Genomic DNA, 13,966 nt, shown 5'->3' with positions numbered 1-13,966 from the left:
AAGCATTGTGTTGGTTTTGTGTTTGTATGGGTGGAAATTAGAGAATAAGCAAATTATTACTTATCTGTATGATAAGTAATAATTTGCTTATTACTTATCTTAGTGATAAACAAATTATTAATAAGTAATAATTTGCTCGTCTTAAGCAAATTATTCTCAGGTAACAGAAGATCCTACATCATGGTCCTGCTGCTGACCTCTGGTCTGTTGTCTCCTCTCCGACTCTTTGCTCCTTCTGTTGTGACAATAAACATTTCTTTGAAATATATCAAAAGCAACAGTGAGAACAACTTTTGCAAAGAAAATAAAGAGAACTGGGTTTATTCCTGGCAACAACTATCTATCAAGGAATATTACATGGGTTAACAGCAACATTAATATTTATGTTAACAGGCATTTCATGATATATTGGCATTAATTAACTAGTCATCATCTAGCCAACATTTTGTGGATACAACAACATTAGTCAACTTACATGATTATTTGGAAAAAAACTGCAACATCTTTTCTGTACTCTGTCCATCTGTGCTGAGCTTCAAGACTCTCCTTAGTGACTCACAGGTGTAACATCAGCATTAGCTTTGTATGCTATTGGTTAGTTCAAAGTATCTTCATAGTCTGTCTTGTGGGGAGCCAGAAATCTGAATGGGCAGGGCCACCAAGGGCCACCAAGGGCCAGCAAGGGCCAGCAAGGGCCACCAAGGGCCAGCAAGGGCCCCAAGGGCCACCAAGGGCCAGCAAGGGCCACCAAGGGCCACCAAGGGCCACCAAGGGCCACCAAGGGCCAGCAAGGGCCACCAAGGGCCACCAAGGGCCACCAAGGGCCACCAAGGGCCACTCCTTTTCCAGTTCAGGCATTCGCCTTGTTAGGCCGACAACAAAGTTTATTTGCTCACAGCTGTTGAAGCCAATAGGACCTCATCACATCTGCAAAAAGCAGAGACGCGACGCTAAGGCAACTAAGACGGATCCCATCAAAACCTTGACTGCATCTAGACACTGGTGACAAAAGGCAATCTGTGGAGAGCAACCTGTGGAGAGCAACCTGTGGAGAGCAACGTGTGCAGAGCAACGTGTGGAGAGCAACCTGTGGAGAGCAACTTGTGGAGAGCAACCTGTGGAGAGCAACTTGTGGAGAGCAACTTGTGGAGAGCAACGTGTGGAGAGCAACTTGTGGAGAGCAACTTGTGGAGAGCAACTTGTGGAGAGCAACCTGTGGAGAGCAACTCTCACCTGACATTATGTTTCTCTAATCTGAACCGTTTGCAAATTCAGTTTTCTAGAAATTAATGCTACCTTTCTTGAGGACAATGTTCATTATAGTCAATCACCCCAATTTACATCATTTTTGAAATCCTGGGGGGAAACCGGAGCACCCGGAGAAAACCCACGGCCATTTTTTTTTTCTGGTCTAAAATAAGAGATTTTTTGGGGGGTTTTGCAAACGGTTCAGAAATTAACTAGATATTTTCTCCTAGTTGCTCTATTAGGACGTTTTCTTGCTCTTCTTCTGTTGTGATTTTTTTAGCTTAAAACTGTCCTGTATCCTTTTCCATACGGATGTTTTCTTGCCCGCTGCCTCCACTGGTTCCTCTGACTGATTTGCCACACAGCTGTCTCTCACGTCTGTGGCCTCAGGTTCTCTCTCTACCATAAAATTATTTGCCTCCTTGTTCGATCCATGAGGAACATCAATGTCCTCTTCCAGTGTTTCTTCTAAGTGATGGTCCTGATTTTTGGCTGCAGAGTCAAAAATGCTGTTTGTGTCTTTTTCATTTCCTTCTTGACACTTTGCCATGTTTTTTCCTGGTGGTTCAAATTCATTTCCGTCTTTAAGGTGAGATTTCATTTTTTCCTGCTCCATTTTGAAACTAAACTCACAGCCAGAGTGCAGTTTCTGGAAGTCAGTTAGTTCTTTTATAAGATGTTTCTTCTCATCTTCAAGCTCCATGATTTTCAGTGAGGAAGCTTCCCTCTCTTTAGCTACATCCTGCTTCAAAATGTCTGCCTGCTGCATCAGGCCAGAAACTTCGACTTCATGTCTGGCTTTAAGTCCCTCAAAAGAAATAGTAGCCAGATCCAGAATACTTTTAAGTTGTCTTATTGTCTGATTGGATTGTTGTTGCAGGACAGACAACTCTTCTCTCCTTCTCTGGTCCAGACTTTCTTTTTCTGCTCTCAGTGTGTTGATGAGCTCAAGGTCGTTCCTGGCTTTTTCCAGATGTGCTTCGTTCAAACGAGTTATTTCGAGCTGGTAATCCTTGTTTTGTTGTCTTAGCGTAGAAACATCAGCTTCATACGTCCATTTCAGGTGTTGGTAAGAAGTCGTCATCTGATCTAGCTCTCTCTGCAGACGTTTCTCCTTGTTGTCATCATTATAGTTCAGCTGCATCTTGTCAGAAGCGTTTATAGCTTCTGGACTGCTAAACGTCTTTACTGCCTCTAGTTCTGTCTTTAACTCTCTGCTCATTTTCATGAAAATCTCCTTAAGAGTTTTCTGCCTCTGCAGCTCATTTTTTGTCTCCTGTAGTACTTTTTGGGTGGAGGCCAGCTTTTGGGTCTCGTCAAACCATTTCGCTCTCTCCATTTCAAAAAGAGATCCGAGTCTTTGGATCTCTCTCTGGAAGTCCATCACAGGTCTGTTCTCTTCCCAGCCTTGCTGCTGTTGTTCAGCTATAAAATCTGACTGCTGGGGTCTCATCCCACCGTTGGAGTATTGTTGTGTTGGATATGACATGTTTATACAAAACAGTGCTGGTTCAAATCTGTCTTTTTCTGCAAACAATCTCCTTCTGAAAGCGCTTTGCGTACGTCTGAACTCGTCAGTAGTGCAGGAAGCTATGACAAGAAGGTAGCAGTTTGCTACATACATACAGTGCTGATGACATCACAAGCATGACTCTAGTTGTGACATCACAGTTTTCCTTCATCTATGGAATGATGATGATGTCAGTGTTTGAGAAATCTACCACACTGACCAACCAGCCTCCCCCCCCCATATTGAAATTGGGCTGGGTGGGAGTTGGGGGGGGGGGGGTGTTATACAGTGTTAGGGTGACTGATTAGGGTGACTGCCCCCAAGTGTGCCCCTGCACACTAGGGGGCAGTGTCTCAAGAACTCTGAAATGAGTCTCCATTTTAGTTCATAGTTATTTTTTTTGCTCTTACTGTTTTAGTTTCAGGTGATCCTGGTCCCTTGGCTCTGACACCAAATAATCACATCTAGTTGAAACAAATTGAGGCCATTTTATATGGAAATAGTTGTATTGTCTGTAATGTCAGCATCAATCCATTTGTTTCATAACTGAATCAGAGGATTTTCACAGAATGGAGAGACCAAAGATCTTCATGAATCCCAAGGAACACGGCGGGGAACGGTCAGAGAAAAAGACATAAAAGTTCCAGTTCTAGTTTGTCATAAACCATGTAATTTGTTTTATTGGTGTTTTGAACGACTATTCCATGGACTCTAGACAGAAGTTGCTGGTGGATTGGAAATGAATGGGAAAGCTGCAGTTTTTAATTTTTAATTTTATGAAGGGTCAGCAAACTTGTAACATGGTTGAGAGAAATTCAACAAGCTCAAACCCTCTTTCTTCTTCTTTGTCATTTTTACCGGCGGGTGACATCTAGCGGTAAGATGTATTATCGCCATCTGAACCAGAGGATCTCCCTTTAATCTAAATTCTTATAATCCTGTTTCCTTCAAAAATTTAATAACTGCTTTAGTTATTTTATGTTTAATTAATATTTTATTAAGTTTTAATGTCTCTATATCATATTTCTTAACTTCTTGTTTTAGCTTCTCTCTACTTAATATTTACTTTTCACAATGAATTATTACATGTTCTACTGTTTCCATATCCATATCCACACTCACAACTACCTGTTGGATGTTTACCTATCAAGTGTAAAGTTTTATTTAATCCAGTCCGAGCCGCAATCTTGTCATTCCTGCTTGTTCTTTTCTTAATTTTCTCCCATTATTTCTATATTCCTTACTTTCTTTTGTCTATGAAATAAATGACGACCTTTAGTTCCTTCCTAACACAATTGTTGCCATTCAGATTTCATTTTGCCCGTAGTAATTGATTTTATTTCAGATGTACAATACACTATTTCCACACTTCTACTTTGTTTTAAAGACACCTGCCATATCATTCCTTTCTATATCTTTATGAGCAGGAATCCACATAAACTTAATCTTGATTTGAGTTTGTGTCATTCTAAATAGAACTTCATACATTTCATATACCAACTCCATGACACATTTATAATAGACATTAGTGATGATACTGAATCTGAACATATAGGAACTTATTCAATGTAATTTTGCTCTACCCACTGTAAGTCCATCAGTATTGTTTACACAGCTACATGGTCAGATGTTCTTTGTTTCATAAATATATCTAGTTCAGGAATAGCAAAAGCAAATCCGGTTTTATTTGAAACTAAATCTTTTGAACCATCTGTATATATAATCAAATTTATTTCAGTCAAGCGTTGCAAAATCCTAAATGTTCTTCATAGAGTGAAGCTCTGGATTGTGTAGTGACTAAACCATGTTTTAAAAACAAAAGATCTCCCACGCTCACTTTGTACAAATTTCAGACAGACAAATCCTGACATACTTGTGTGACAAATACATGACTGTATTTTCAATTTCATAGATCAACCACTCAACCGTAATCAGTCATTTTTAGACATTCCTAAGTTCTCAAGTCCAGTACAAGAAATCTGGACTTCTTTTGTTGTTTCTTCAGGACGTTTTTCAGCAATTCGCACCTTGATAAAGGAGACCAGATCACCTCACGTAACGTCGTCAGGGACAACAAAGACCCAAACACTGAGCTGAATAGCCGATAGGACTGCACCATTATTAACTTTATGGCCCTATTAGAATCAGAATACAGTCTGACTCTACTGGCCATGTTTGTGGACACAAACAATGCAGATGGGCAGAAGATTAAAATGCTGCAAATGTGCCTAAGTTGTTTCTCAGTAGAGTAGCTACTCGAGTTATAATGTGCATCTATTATGTTCCTTGAGGAGACAGCCTGGGGGAAGGAGGTGAAGTTTCTACGGCTACTGAATAGAAACTCAGTGGCCACACTACAGAAACAAGCTCAGTGGTTATGTTGGTTGTAAAAGCCTTCCAGAAAAACAGTGAGGGGGGAAAATGTAGGAAAATCTGCAACATGATGTTCTGGGATCTGTTACGCACACAGAGACATAAAATAGTGGAGGTGGTCAGATTTGAACATGGGAACATTCTGTTGATTTAATTTTTTATGGACTATCATTACTTTTAATTGCTGTAATGCTGTGAAAAAGTTACATTGGTGGAAAAAGGCCCTGAGAGATTATGAGGAAAGTTTCTGTTTTTCTCCTAACAGAGAGGTTCATCCTCTCCACATGCGACCAGCATCAGTATCACTTTGTCAGTGGATCTTTCACCTGGAGCGAAGCTCAGGCCTACTGCAGACAGAAACACACAGACCTGGCCACCATCCAGAGTTTCACAGAAGTGGAGCGAGTTTTGGAAACGCTTTCATCTGCTGGTCACACATCGGAGGTCTGGATCGGTTTGTACAGTGAGATGGACTGGAGGTGGTCTGATGGTTTCACAGGGAGCGGGGCTGAATACAGGGACTGGGAAACCTCTGATGATGAACCAGATTTTTATTATGCCTACCAGTTCTGTGTGTTGATTGCTAAAAATGGCAAATATTGGGATGATTCCTGCAGCATCTCGTACCCATTTATCTGCTACAACGGTAATGAGAAGCAACTACTACATTCAGTTCTAACAAAGACTTGATCATAAAATGTACAAATGCTGCTCGTTTTCATTCTCTACTGCAGGCACACAGGAGAATCCTGAATATGTTCTGGTCAATGAACCCAGATCCTGGTCCGATGCTCAGAAGTACTGCAGGCAGAACTTCAGAGACCTGGCTACCATCAGGAACCACACAGAAAACCAGAGAGCTCAAAGTTTGCTTCCTAGTCCGGCCTTTGTATGGATTGGTCTGTTTAGAGATCCAAACTTTCACTGGTCTGATGGGAGCAGATTTGTCTACAGAAACTGGGCAGACGTTTTCAACGTAATAGGCTCCAACAGAATCATTTGTGGAGTCACATGGAGTCCAGGGCAATGGAGGTTTCGCTCATGTGAAACAAAAAGGTCATTTGTTTGCCACAGCCTCCCAGGCAAGTGTTTAAATGGTATTCACTTATTGATGTGCATGTAGGACAACATGAGCTGCAGTTTTTAAGTGTAGCTTCATTTTTCTTGTTTAAAACGTAGAAATGAAACGGCTTGTGAAGCTGAGACTGAAGACTGAGGACTCTGTCAATCTGAACGATCCGCTTGTGATGGTAAACATCCTGAAGAAGGTAAAGTTTGAAGATTAAAAAAAAAAAGTACAGTCCTTTGGAGCACTAATCAATCTAATCAACCCATCCCCCAAACCCATACTTCACTCACCAGCTGCAGGACAGACTGAATGAGAATGGAATGAGTGGAACCACCTTGAAATGGAGAGAGCAGCCTGACGGAGACGTCTTTAAGAAGAAGAAGGCCGAACTCTGAGTTATTAATCTCAACTTAGTACGATATAAATCTGGTTATATCTCTGGTCACTGGCAGTTCAAATGTAATCATACAGCCTCAATCTGTAATGTGTGTTTTTTTATGATTTTGTAATAATGAAAAATTAGCTTTAGAATTGAATTTTTTTAAATTTTATTTTTTATATATATTTTGGATCACAGTCTTGACTTTAATCTGATGTAGAATTTATAGAAGTAGGTAAAGATTGACGGATTGAGGCAAGAAACTCATCACCAAAGATTCATGATTCAATAAAGGTCTGTTTTGCTGCTTTGAACTAATCTGAGCTTCTTTTGGTTCGATCCACTGGATTGGATCAAAAGTCACACAATCACTGGATTGTGTGACTTTTGTCAAACTCTTATTCTACGTGTGTATATTAATAATAAACTTATTTTGTCCCAAGTCTCTGTAATGTTATATGTCACTGGAGGAAAAAGGCAGAGAGGAAAATGACTGCATTATTCTGATTATGAGTTCTGTTGAACGGCAGCAGCTCTGGAGCCAAAATAGATTTAAAACAATGTGAAAACATCAGGAAGCAGCAATGAGACCTTTTGTATAGAAGAATAGTTTGAACTGTATTTAATAATCTAAGTTAAGTTGCATGAACATATGGTGCTTAATTTAACACTTGTTTGAGTACTTTGTGATACTAAAGCTAGTATATTGTTTAACTACAACATTTAGTTATGGGGAACATAAAATGAGGAAAAGGAGCAAAAATATAAACTGAAGTGATGTTTCCTTCATATGGTGATGGAGGTTCAGATGTGACTGAGAAAGAAATAAAACAACTTTATTTCTACAGAAATCAGATTCAGGCTTGAAGTTATGGATCAACATTCAGTTTTTATGCACAATGGTGGTGATATAAGATAAAACAGCTTATTTTATTTAGGACAAAAGTAAACTTGTAGATCTGTGTGAAAAGAAAAAAAAAATCTCCAGATTTGTCTGTATAAAGCAGGAAAGTTTAAGACGCAACAGGAAGAGCTGTTAAACTGGGTGTGTGTGGCTCTTAAAAGAGCCGTTGTGTGTTTGTTGGAGCTGCAGCCTCTAAGCTCTCTCTCCGCGGATGCGGCGGGCCAGCTGGATGTCTTTGGGCATGATGGTGACCCTCTTGGCGTGGATGGCGCACAGGTTGGTGTCCTCGAACAGACCCACCAGGTAGGCCTCGCTGGCCTCCTGCAGAGCCATGACGGCGGAGCTCTGGAAGCGCAGGTCGGTCTTGAAGTCCTGAGCGATCTCTCGGACCAGACGCTGGAAGGGCAGCTTGCGGATCAGCAGCTCCGTCGACTTCTGGTAGCGACGGATCTCCCTCAGAGCCACGGTACCGGGCCTGTAGCGGTGAGGCTTCTTCACGCCGCCGGTAGCCGGAGCGCTCTTCCTGGCTGCCTTGGTGGCCAGCTGCTTCCTGGGGGCTTTGCCTCCGGTGGATTTACGGGCGGTCTGCTTGGTTCTGGCCATGATTCTGCTTCTCTGCTCGGGATCAGGAGAGAAATGTGGCGAACCGCCGAGGCTCCGCTGCTCTTAAGCTGCGGCTCTGGGCGTGTCTCTGTGACGCTGCAGCTCCGCTCCGGATCCTGGTTGGTTAGCGGCTCCTCCTGGAGCTCAGCGCCGCCCAGAGGCGTCGCCTCCCGGCTTAATGTCCGCCGCTCATTGGAGGAAGCTGCGTTCAAAAAGTCCGCCTCTCCGTCCCGCTCTGCTGGGAGCTTTTCTGGTTGGTCGCCAGCATCGTCCCGCTCCTCTCCGCGGACATATAAAGCAGCTTTCAGCCGCTGCTGGTCACATTTTCTTGAGTCTGCAGAAACAAGAAGCAACAAAATGAGTGGCCGCGGAAAGACCGGAGGAAAAACCCGAGCGAAGGCCAAGACCCGCTCCTCTAGAGCCGGACTCCAGTTCCCGGTGGGCCGCGTTCACAGGCTGCTGCGCAAAGGCAACTATGCGGAGCGGGTCGGTGCCGGAGCCCCCGTCTACCTGGCCGCTGTGCTCGAGTATCTGACCGCTGAGATCCTGGAGCTGGCTGGGAACGCCGCCCGCGACAACAAGAAGACCCGCATCATCCCCCGTCACCTGCAGCTGGCCGTCCGCAACGACGAGGAGCTCAACAAGCTGCTGGGTGGAGTCACCATCGCTCAGGGTGGAGTGCTGCCCAACATCCAGGCGGTGCTGCTGCCCAAGAAGACCGAGAAGGCCGCCAAGGCCAAGTAAACCTGCTGCTGCTGTTGTTGCTCAGCAACAAACACACAACGGCTCTTTTAAGAGCCACACACTCCTTCATCATGAGAGCTTTGCTTCCAACCAAAAACACTAATAACTCTGTTCACATTCTTCACTATTTTAATGTTTAATTGTTGCTCATTTGATAAACTTGCTGATCTTAGACCTGAAATCAGAGACATGTTTTATGTCAAACTTTTAAATCATCAAAGCAAAAACTGTAGATCATCATAAAATAGTTTAATCTGCTCAACAAAACTTGACCTCTAGTTGAACATCAGCAGTTCTCTTAACTTCTATTTCACTCTGTAATATAACATGTTACACATTTTCCTAATTTAAACTTTCAGTCCTTTGCAAAATGTTTTTATATTAAATTTAATCTAATAACCATTTATAAGGATTTGATTTGATTAGGACTTTATTTTATAGACCAACAGAAAGTTAAATTAATTGTTTTGCCCTTTTTTCTCCAAAACATCTCAATTCACTTCAGAGAATGTCTGTAAATATATTTCTCTAAACTTTTGCCACAGATAGTTTGGATTCAGTTCTGGGCTTTGACTGGGCCATTCCAACATATTTAGTGATTGTGTTATACGGGCCTGAATGTCTGGAAGTTTAACTCTGTGTTCCTGGCTGCCAAAAAATACTCCAAGCAAATCAGAGAAAAAGTTCTAGAGAACTAAAAGTCGGTGGATTTAATGAGCTGCTTTGTCTTCATGTGTTGCTTTTATTTTGCTTTTTCTTCACAATTCATAACATCTTTGTTTTTCTTCTAAATTCATCCTGAAATAAACCAAAGGACAAAATGAACAAGAGCAACATAGAATGAACAGTCAATGTGGTTGATTAGAGATTGATCTTGTTCCACATGTGATTTATTTCATATGCATAAACTATGATGTTATATTCAAGTCAATCTGATAAAATCCATCTTGATTGGATTTGATGCTAAAAGCAGAAGAACTTTCTGAAATGGTTTTTGGCAACAAGAGCCTCATTTGATTAAATCCTAGCAAAGAAATAACTATAAACAATCAAATTTTATTTGTATATGAATTTGGAAAAAAAAAATATTTATCACTAAAGAAGGGTTCGGTGAATGCGCATATGAAACTGATGGGTTCGGTACCTCAAAAAAGGTTAAGAACCACTGATATAGATCTATAACTCTAGATCTATAACTCTAGATCTATAACTCTAGATCGTTCCTCTTTAGGTCCAAAATAATAACTTCAGTTTTGTTTCTGTTCAGCTGGAGAAAGTTTTGGCACATCCACACATTTATCTGCTCTAAGCATCTGTTCAGTGATTGGATGGGGTCAAAGGTCACCTGGTGACATCGTAATGTAGAGCTGTGTGTCATCTGCATAGTTATGGTAGCTAATATTATTTCCTGTTATAACCTGAGCTAGTGGGATCATATAAATATCAAATAAAAGGGGTCCTAGGATTGAACCTTGGGGTACCCCACAGGTGACCTTTGACCTCTTTGATGAGAAGTTTCCAATTGAAACAAAGAAATCCCTGTTCTTTATGTAGGATTCAAACCAGTTAAGCACTGGACCGGAGAGTCCGACCCAACTCTCCAGTCGATTCAGTAATATGTCAAGGTCAACAGTGTCAAAAGCTGCACTGAGGTCCAACAGAACCAGAACTGTGGTTCTGCCACAGTCCGTATTTATATGGATGTCACTGAACACTTTTACGAAGGCGGTCTCTGTGCTGTGGTAACCATGGAAACCAGACTGGAAGGAGTCAAAGAGGTTGGTTATAGTTAGGAAGCTAGTTAATTGTTTACACAAAGCTTTTTCAATGACTTTGCTGGTGAATGGGAGGTCAAAGGTCGGCCTGTAATTCTGCAGTAGTGATTTGTCCAGATTGTTCTTTTTTATCAGTGGTTTGATTACTGCTGTTTTCAAAGCCTGGGGGAAAACGCCTGATGAGAGCGAAGAGTTTAATATCTGGATCAGATCAGCAGCAATAACAGGCAGAACTTTCTTAAAGAAATGTGAGGATAAAACATCCAGACAGCAGGAACTGGAGCTTATTGACTTATAACTTCCTGTAGGGTTTTATAATAAGTAGTTGGAATTGGGTCATTTTTCCTGTATTTGTTTTGTTTGGGCACAGCATTGGTACTGACTTTATAGTGGATGTGCACTATAAAAGTAAAAGTAAATGAAAGTAATAAAATGACAAATGATTTAATAATGAGTGTAGAATCTGTCTCATGTTTCCTGTAACACAATATGAAGATCATTGAGAAAAATGAAATAGTTCCTGGCAGGAGAATCACAATGAACCAGAAATCTTTGTGGGTGTGTGTGGGTGTGTGTGTGTTTGGTGTTTATCATGTCTACAGATTATTTCATGTATGAAGGAATTATTTTTTTCTAGGTTGGTGTGGAAAAACTCTTCAGACCTACAAGTCAGAAAGAAGATCGAGTTTTAATAAACTGAATGTTTTAGAAATCATCCAGTTTTGACTGATAAAGTAAGAATATGTAAATCCCTGCATAAGCTCCTTAGATACAATAAAAAATAATAAAAAAAACACTTTCTGACGAAATCTGGATATTGAGGTGATTTTCAGACCAGCTGCTGTTGAATCTTCATTTACTGCAGACAGAAAGTTTATGCCAGAGGATCAACAGTTTGTCTCACGCAGGGATCCTGAGGGTGTGTTTACATCCGCTGAAAAATGTCTCCTTTTATCTCCACAAATCACTTCACCGCTGCCATTTTACTCTGATTCTGTCCTCAGGTGTCTTTGCTAACAGAAACATGTTTGTTACTTTTAGTATAATTTGGTTTTAGATGTTTTCGGAGGCGAAATTCTAGGAAAACTCCCCGCAAGCGGCGCAAACAGACCGAGAATCTGGCCGCTTTAAAGGCTCCTGGGACGAAGGAGAAACTTGTCGGACATCAAACATGAGCTCAGCGTGGAGGAGAGAGACTTTTCTACCTGCTTCAGTAACGTTGGTCTTGTAAGATGTTTGTTTTCGGAGTGTTTCGAGGCTCAATGTCGGCGGAGAAAACACAAAGTGGAGCCGCTTTTCGAGGCGGCAGCAGAGCAGCGGGCTGAGTTGTCTCTTCACGGTTCTCATGTGTGTTATAAGTCCCGCCTCCCGCTCTGAGCTCCACAAGTTCCGAGGAACGAAACAGACATGGCAGAGGAAGCTCCAGCAGCCGCGCCGGCTAAGGCTCCGGCCAAAGCCCCGAAGAAGAAGTCCGCTCCCCGGGCCAAGCAGGACGGACCCAGCCTCCCGAAACTCATCGTGGCCGCCGTGGCCGAGTCCAAGGAGCGCAAGGGGATGTCCCTGGCGGCCCTCAAGAAGGTGCTGGCCGGGAAAGGAGTGGACGTGAGCAAGGCCAACAAGCGCATCAACACCGCCGTCACCAAGCTGGTCACCAAAGGGACCCTGAGCCAGACTAAGGGCACGGGGGCCTCCGGCTCCTTCAAGCTCGCCAAGGAGCCCAAAGACGCTAAACCGGCCAAGAAGGTGGTGAAGAAGAAGGCTCCCGTCAAGGCCAAGAAGCCCGCCGCCAAGAAGAGCGCAGCGGCCAAGAAACCCGCCGCCAAGAAACCCGCAGCAGCGGCGGCAGCAGCAGCCAAGAAGTCCCCGAAGAAGGCTCCGGCCAAGAAAGCGGCCAAGAAGCCCGCCAAGAGCCCCAAGAAGGCCGCGGCCAAGAAACCCAAGGCCGCCGCCGTCAAGAAGCCCAAGGCCGCAGCCAAGAAAAGTCCAGCAAAGAAACCTGCAGCCAAGAAGGCCGCAGCGAAGAAGGCCAAGAAATAAACAGCAGCTGCAGCTTTTTACTCACCAAAGGCTCTTTTAAGAGCCAACACACATTCTGCTGAAGAGCTCGTCCTTTACTTTGACTGACCCCACATTCTACTTCATACACGCGACTTCAACACTTTTACACCACTTTATACCTATATGGCTTATTAATTAATTAATGTAGCTGCCACATGTTGCACACTACTTTAACAGTCAAGGGATTTCCACTTCTCAGAAAGGATTCACCTCATTTGGCTGGATACCAGTATATGTGGAAGACATCAACTTTCACTCTTTTTCTTCTCATCTAGTGTCTTTATGCTACACGAGTCTTTGGCCGCTGCTTATTACTTCACTGTTCACAAATGAATAGATGGAAAGCCAGCAAAAGGCTCACACAGCGCTCACTTCCTGTCACCATGAATCAGGAAAGTCACAATGTTTAAACAGCCACATCATTTATAAAATGAACTTTTCATGTTGATCATTGACAAGTTACATGGAGTGAAAGTTGCTTCAGAAATCCCTCACATGTTCCTCAGCTGCACAAAAGCATCAACACAAACTTCACATGACAGCCAGTAGAACTACATTTATTTGATGTTTGTTCCTTTCAGACTCTGTTGAGCGGAGTTTGATTCACCCAATAATTTCAGTTCATCAAAGTTCAATTAATGCTTTAAAAAGAACGTTCTCAATCTGGCTTGTAGGAGGAGCTGCTGAGCTCGGCTCCTCATAGGTCCGCAGCTCACACATAAAAAGCGACGCTCCGCAGCTCGCGCTCACATTCGTCTTTGTGTTTCCACAGAAGAAGAAAACAAAATGAGCGGCAGAGGAAAAGGAGGCAAAGGTCTCGGTAAAGGAGGCGCCAAGCGGCACCGTAAAGTTCTCCGCGATAACATCCAGGGAATCACCAAGCCCGCTATCCGCCGTCTGGCTCGCCGCGGGGGAGTCAAGCGGATCTCCGGTCTCATCTACGAGGAGACCCGCGGTGTGCTCAAGGTGTTCCTGGAGAACGTCATCCGTGACGCCGTCACGTACACCGAGCACGCCAAGAGGAAGACCGTCACCGCCATGGACGTGGTGTACGCTCTGAAGAGGCAGGGCCGCACTCTGTACGGCTTCGGGGGTTAAACCGACAACTTTGCTCACTGAACCAAACAAAGGCCCTTTTCAGGGCCAAACACTGATCGGATCATGAGCTGAATTTCTGTCTGATGCAACCGAATCTCTCCATAAGCGACCTATGAGTGTAAAAATGTATCTATATTAATATTAATCTGACAAAACAAAGAATTGTAGCTGCTTGTTCACACAAAATGTAAAGTTTTGTTTCCAC

General features: G+C 42.9%; 5 protein-coding genes across 5 annotated transcripts; 4 read left to right on the top strand and 1 right to left on the bottom strand.

Moving 5' to 3' along the window:
* Positions 1-4,545: 4,545 nt before the first annotated feature.
* On the top strand, positions 4,546-6,595 carry LOC114157849 (macrophage mannose receptor 1-like). Its single transcript, XM_028039015.1, has 4 exons — positions 4,546-5,777; positions 5,866-6,213; positions 6,311-6,399; positions 6,494-6,595. The coding sequence occupies exons 1-4, from the start codon at positions 5,366-5,368 to the stop codon at positions 6,593-6,595; spliced, it is 951 nt and encodes a 316-aa protein (XP_027894816.1). The 5' UTR covers positions 4,546-5,365.
* An 803-nt stretch (positions 6,596-7,398) lies between these two features.
* On the bottom strand, positions 7,399-8,161 carry LOC114157204 (histone H3). The gene has a single exon (XM_028038065.1). It carries the CDS (start codon positions 8,084-8,086, stop codon positions 7,676-7,678), a length of 411 nt encoding a protein of 136 aa, XP_027893866.1. The 5' UTR covers positions 8,087-8,161; the 3' UTR covers positions 7,399-7,675.
* Positions 8,162-8,183: 22 nt separating this feature from the next.
* Positions 8,184-9,898, top strand: LOC114157238 (histone H2A-like). Its single transcript, XM_028038103.1, has one exon. It carries the CDS (start codon positions 8,444-8,446, stop codon positions 8,828-8,830), a length of 387 nt encoding a protein of 128 aa, XP_027893904.1. The 5' UTR covers positions 8,184-8,443; the 3' UTR covers positions 8,831-9,898.
* A 1,140-nt stretch (positions 9,899-11,038) lies between these two features.
* Positions 11,039-12,645, top strand: LOC114157192 (histone H1-like). The gene has a single exon (XM_028038053.1). The coding sequence runs from the start codon at positions 12,013-12,015 to the stop codon at positions 12,640-12,642; it is 630 nt and encodes a 209-aa protein (XP_027893854.1). The 5' UTR covers positions 11,039-12,012; the 3' UTR covers positions 12,643-12,645.
* Positions 12,646-12,665: 20 nt separating this feature from the next.
* On the top strand, positions 12,666-13,954 carry LOC114157228 (histone H4). Its single transcript, XM_028038093.1, has one exon. It carries the CDS (start codon positions 13,450-13,452, stop codon positions 13,759-13,761), a length of 312 nt encoding a protein of 103 aa, XP_027893894.1. The 5' UTR covers positions 12,666-13,449; the 3' UTR covers positions 13,762-13,954.
* The last annotated feature ends 12 nt before the right edge of the window (positions 13,955-13,966 follow it).

This window comes from Xiphophorus couchianus, chromosome 14 (genome assembly GCF_001444195.1).
Source record: "Xiphophorus couchianus chromosome 14, X_couchianus-1.0, whole genome shotgun sequence".
Taxonomy (NCBI): domain Eukaryota; kingdom Metazoa; phylum Chordata; class Actinopteri; order Cyprinodontiformes; family Poeciliidae; genus Xiphophorus; species Xiphophorus couchianus.
This window is presented reverse-complemented; position numbering and strand designations above follow the sequence as displayed.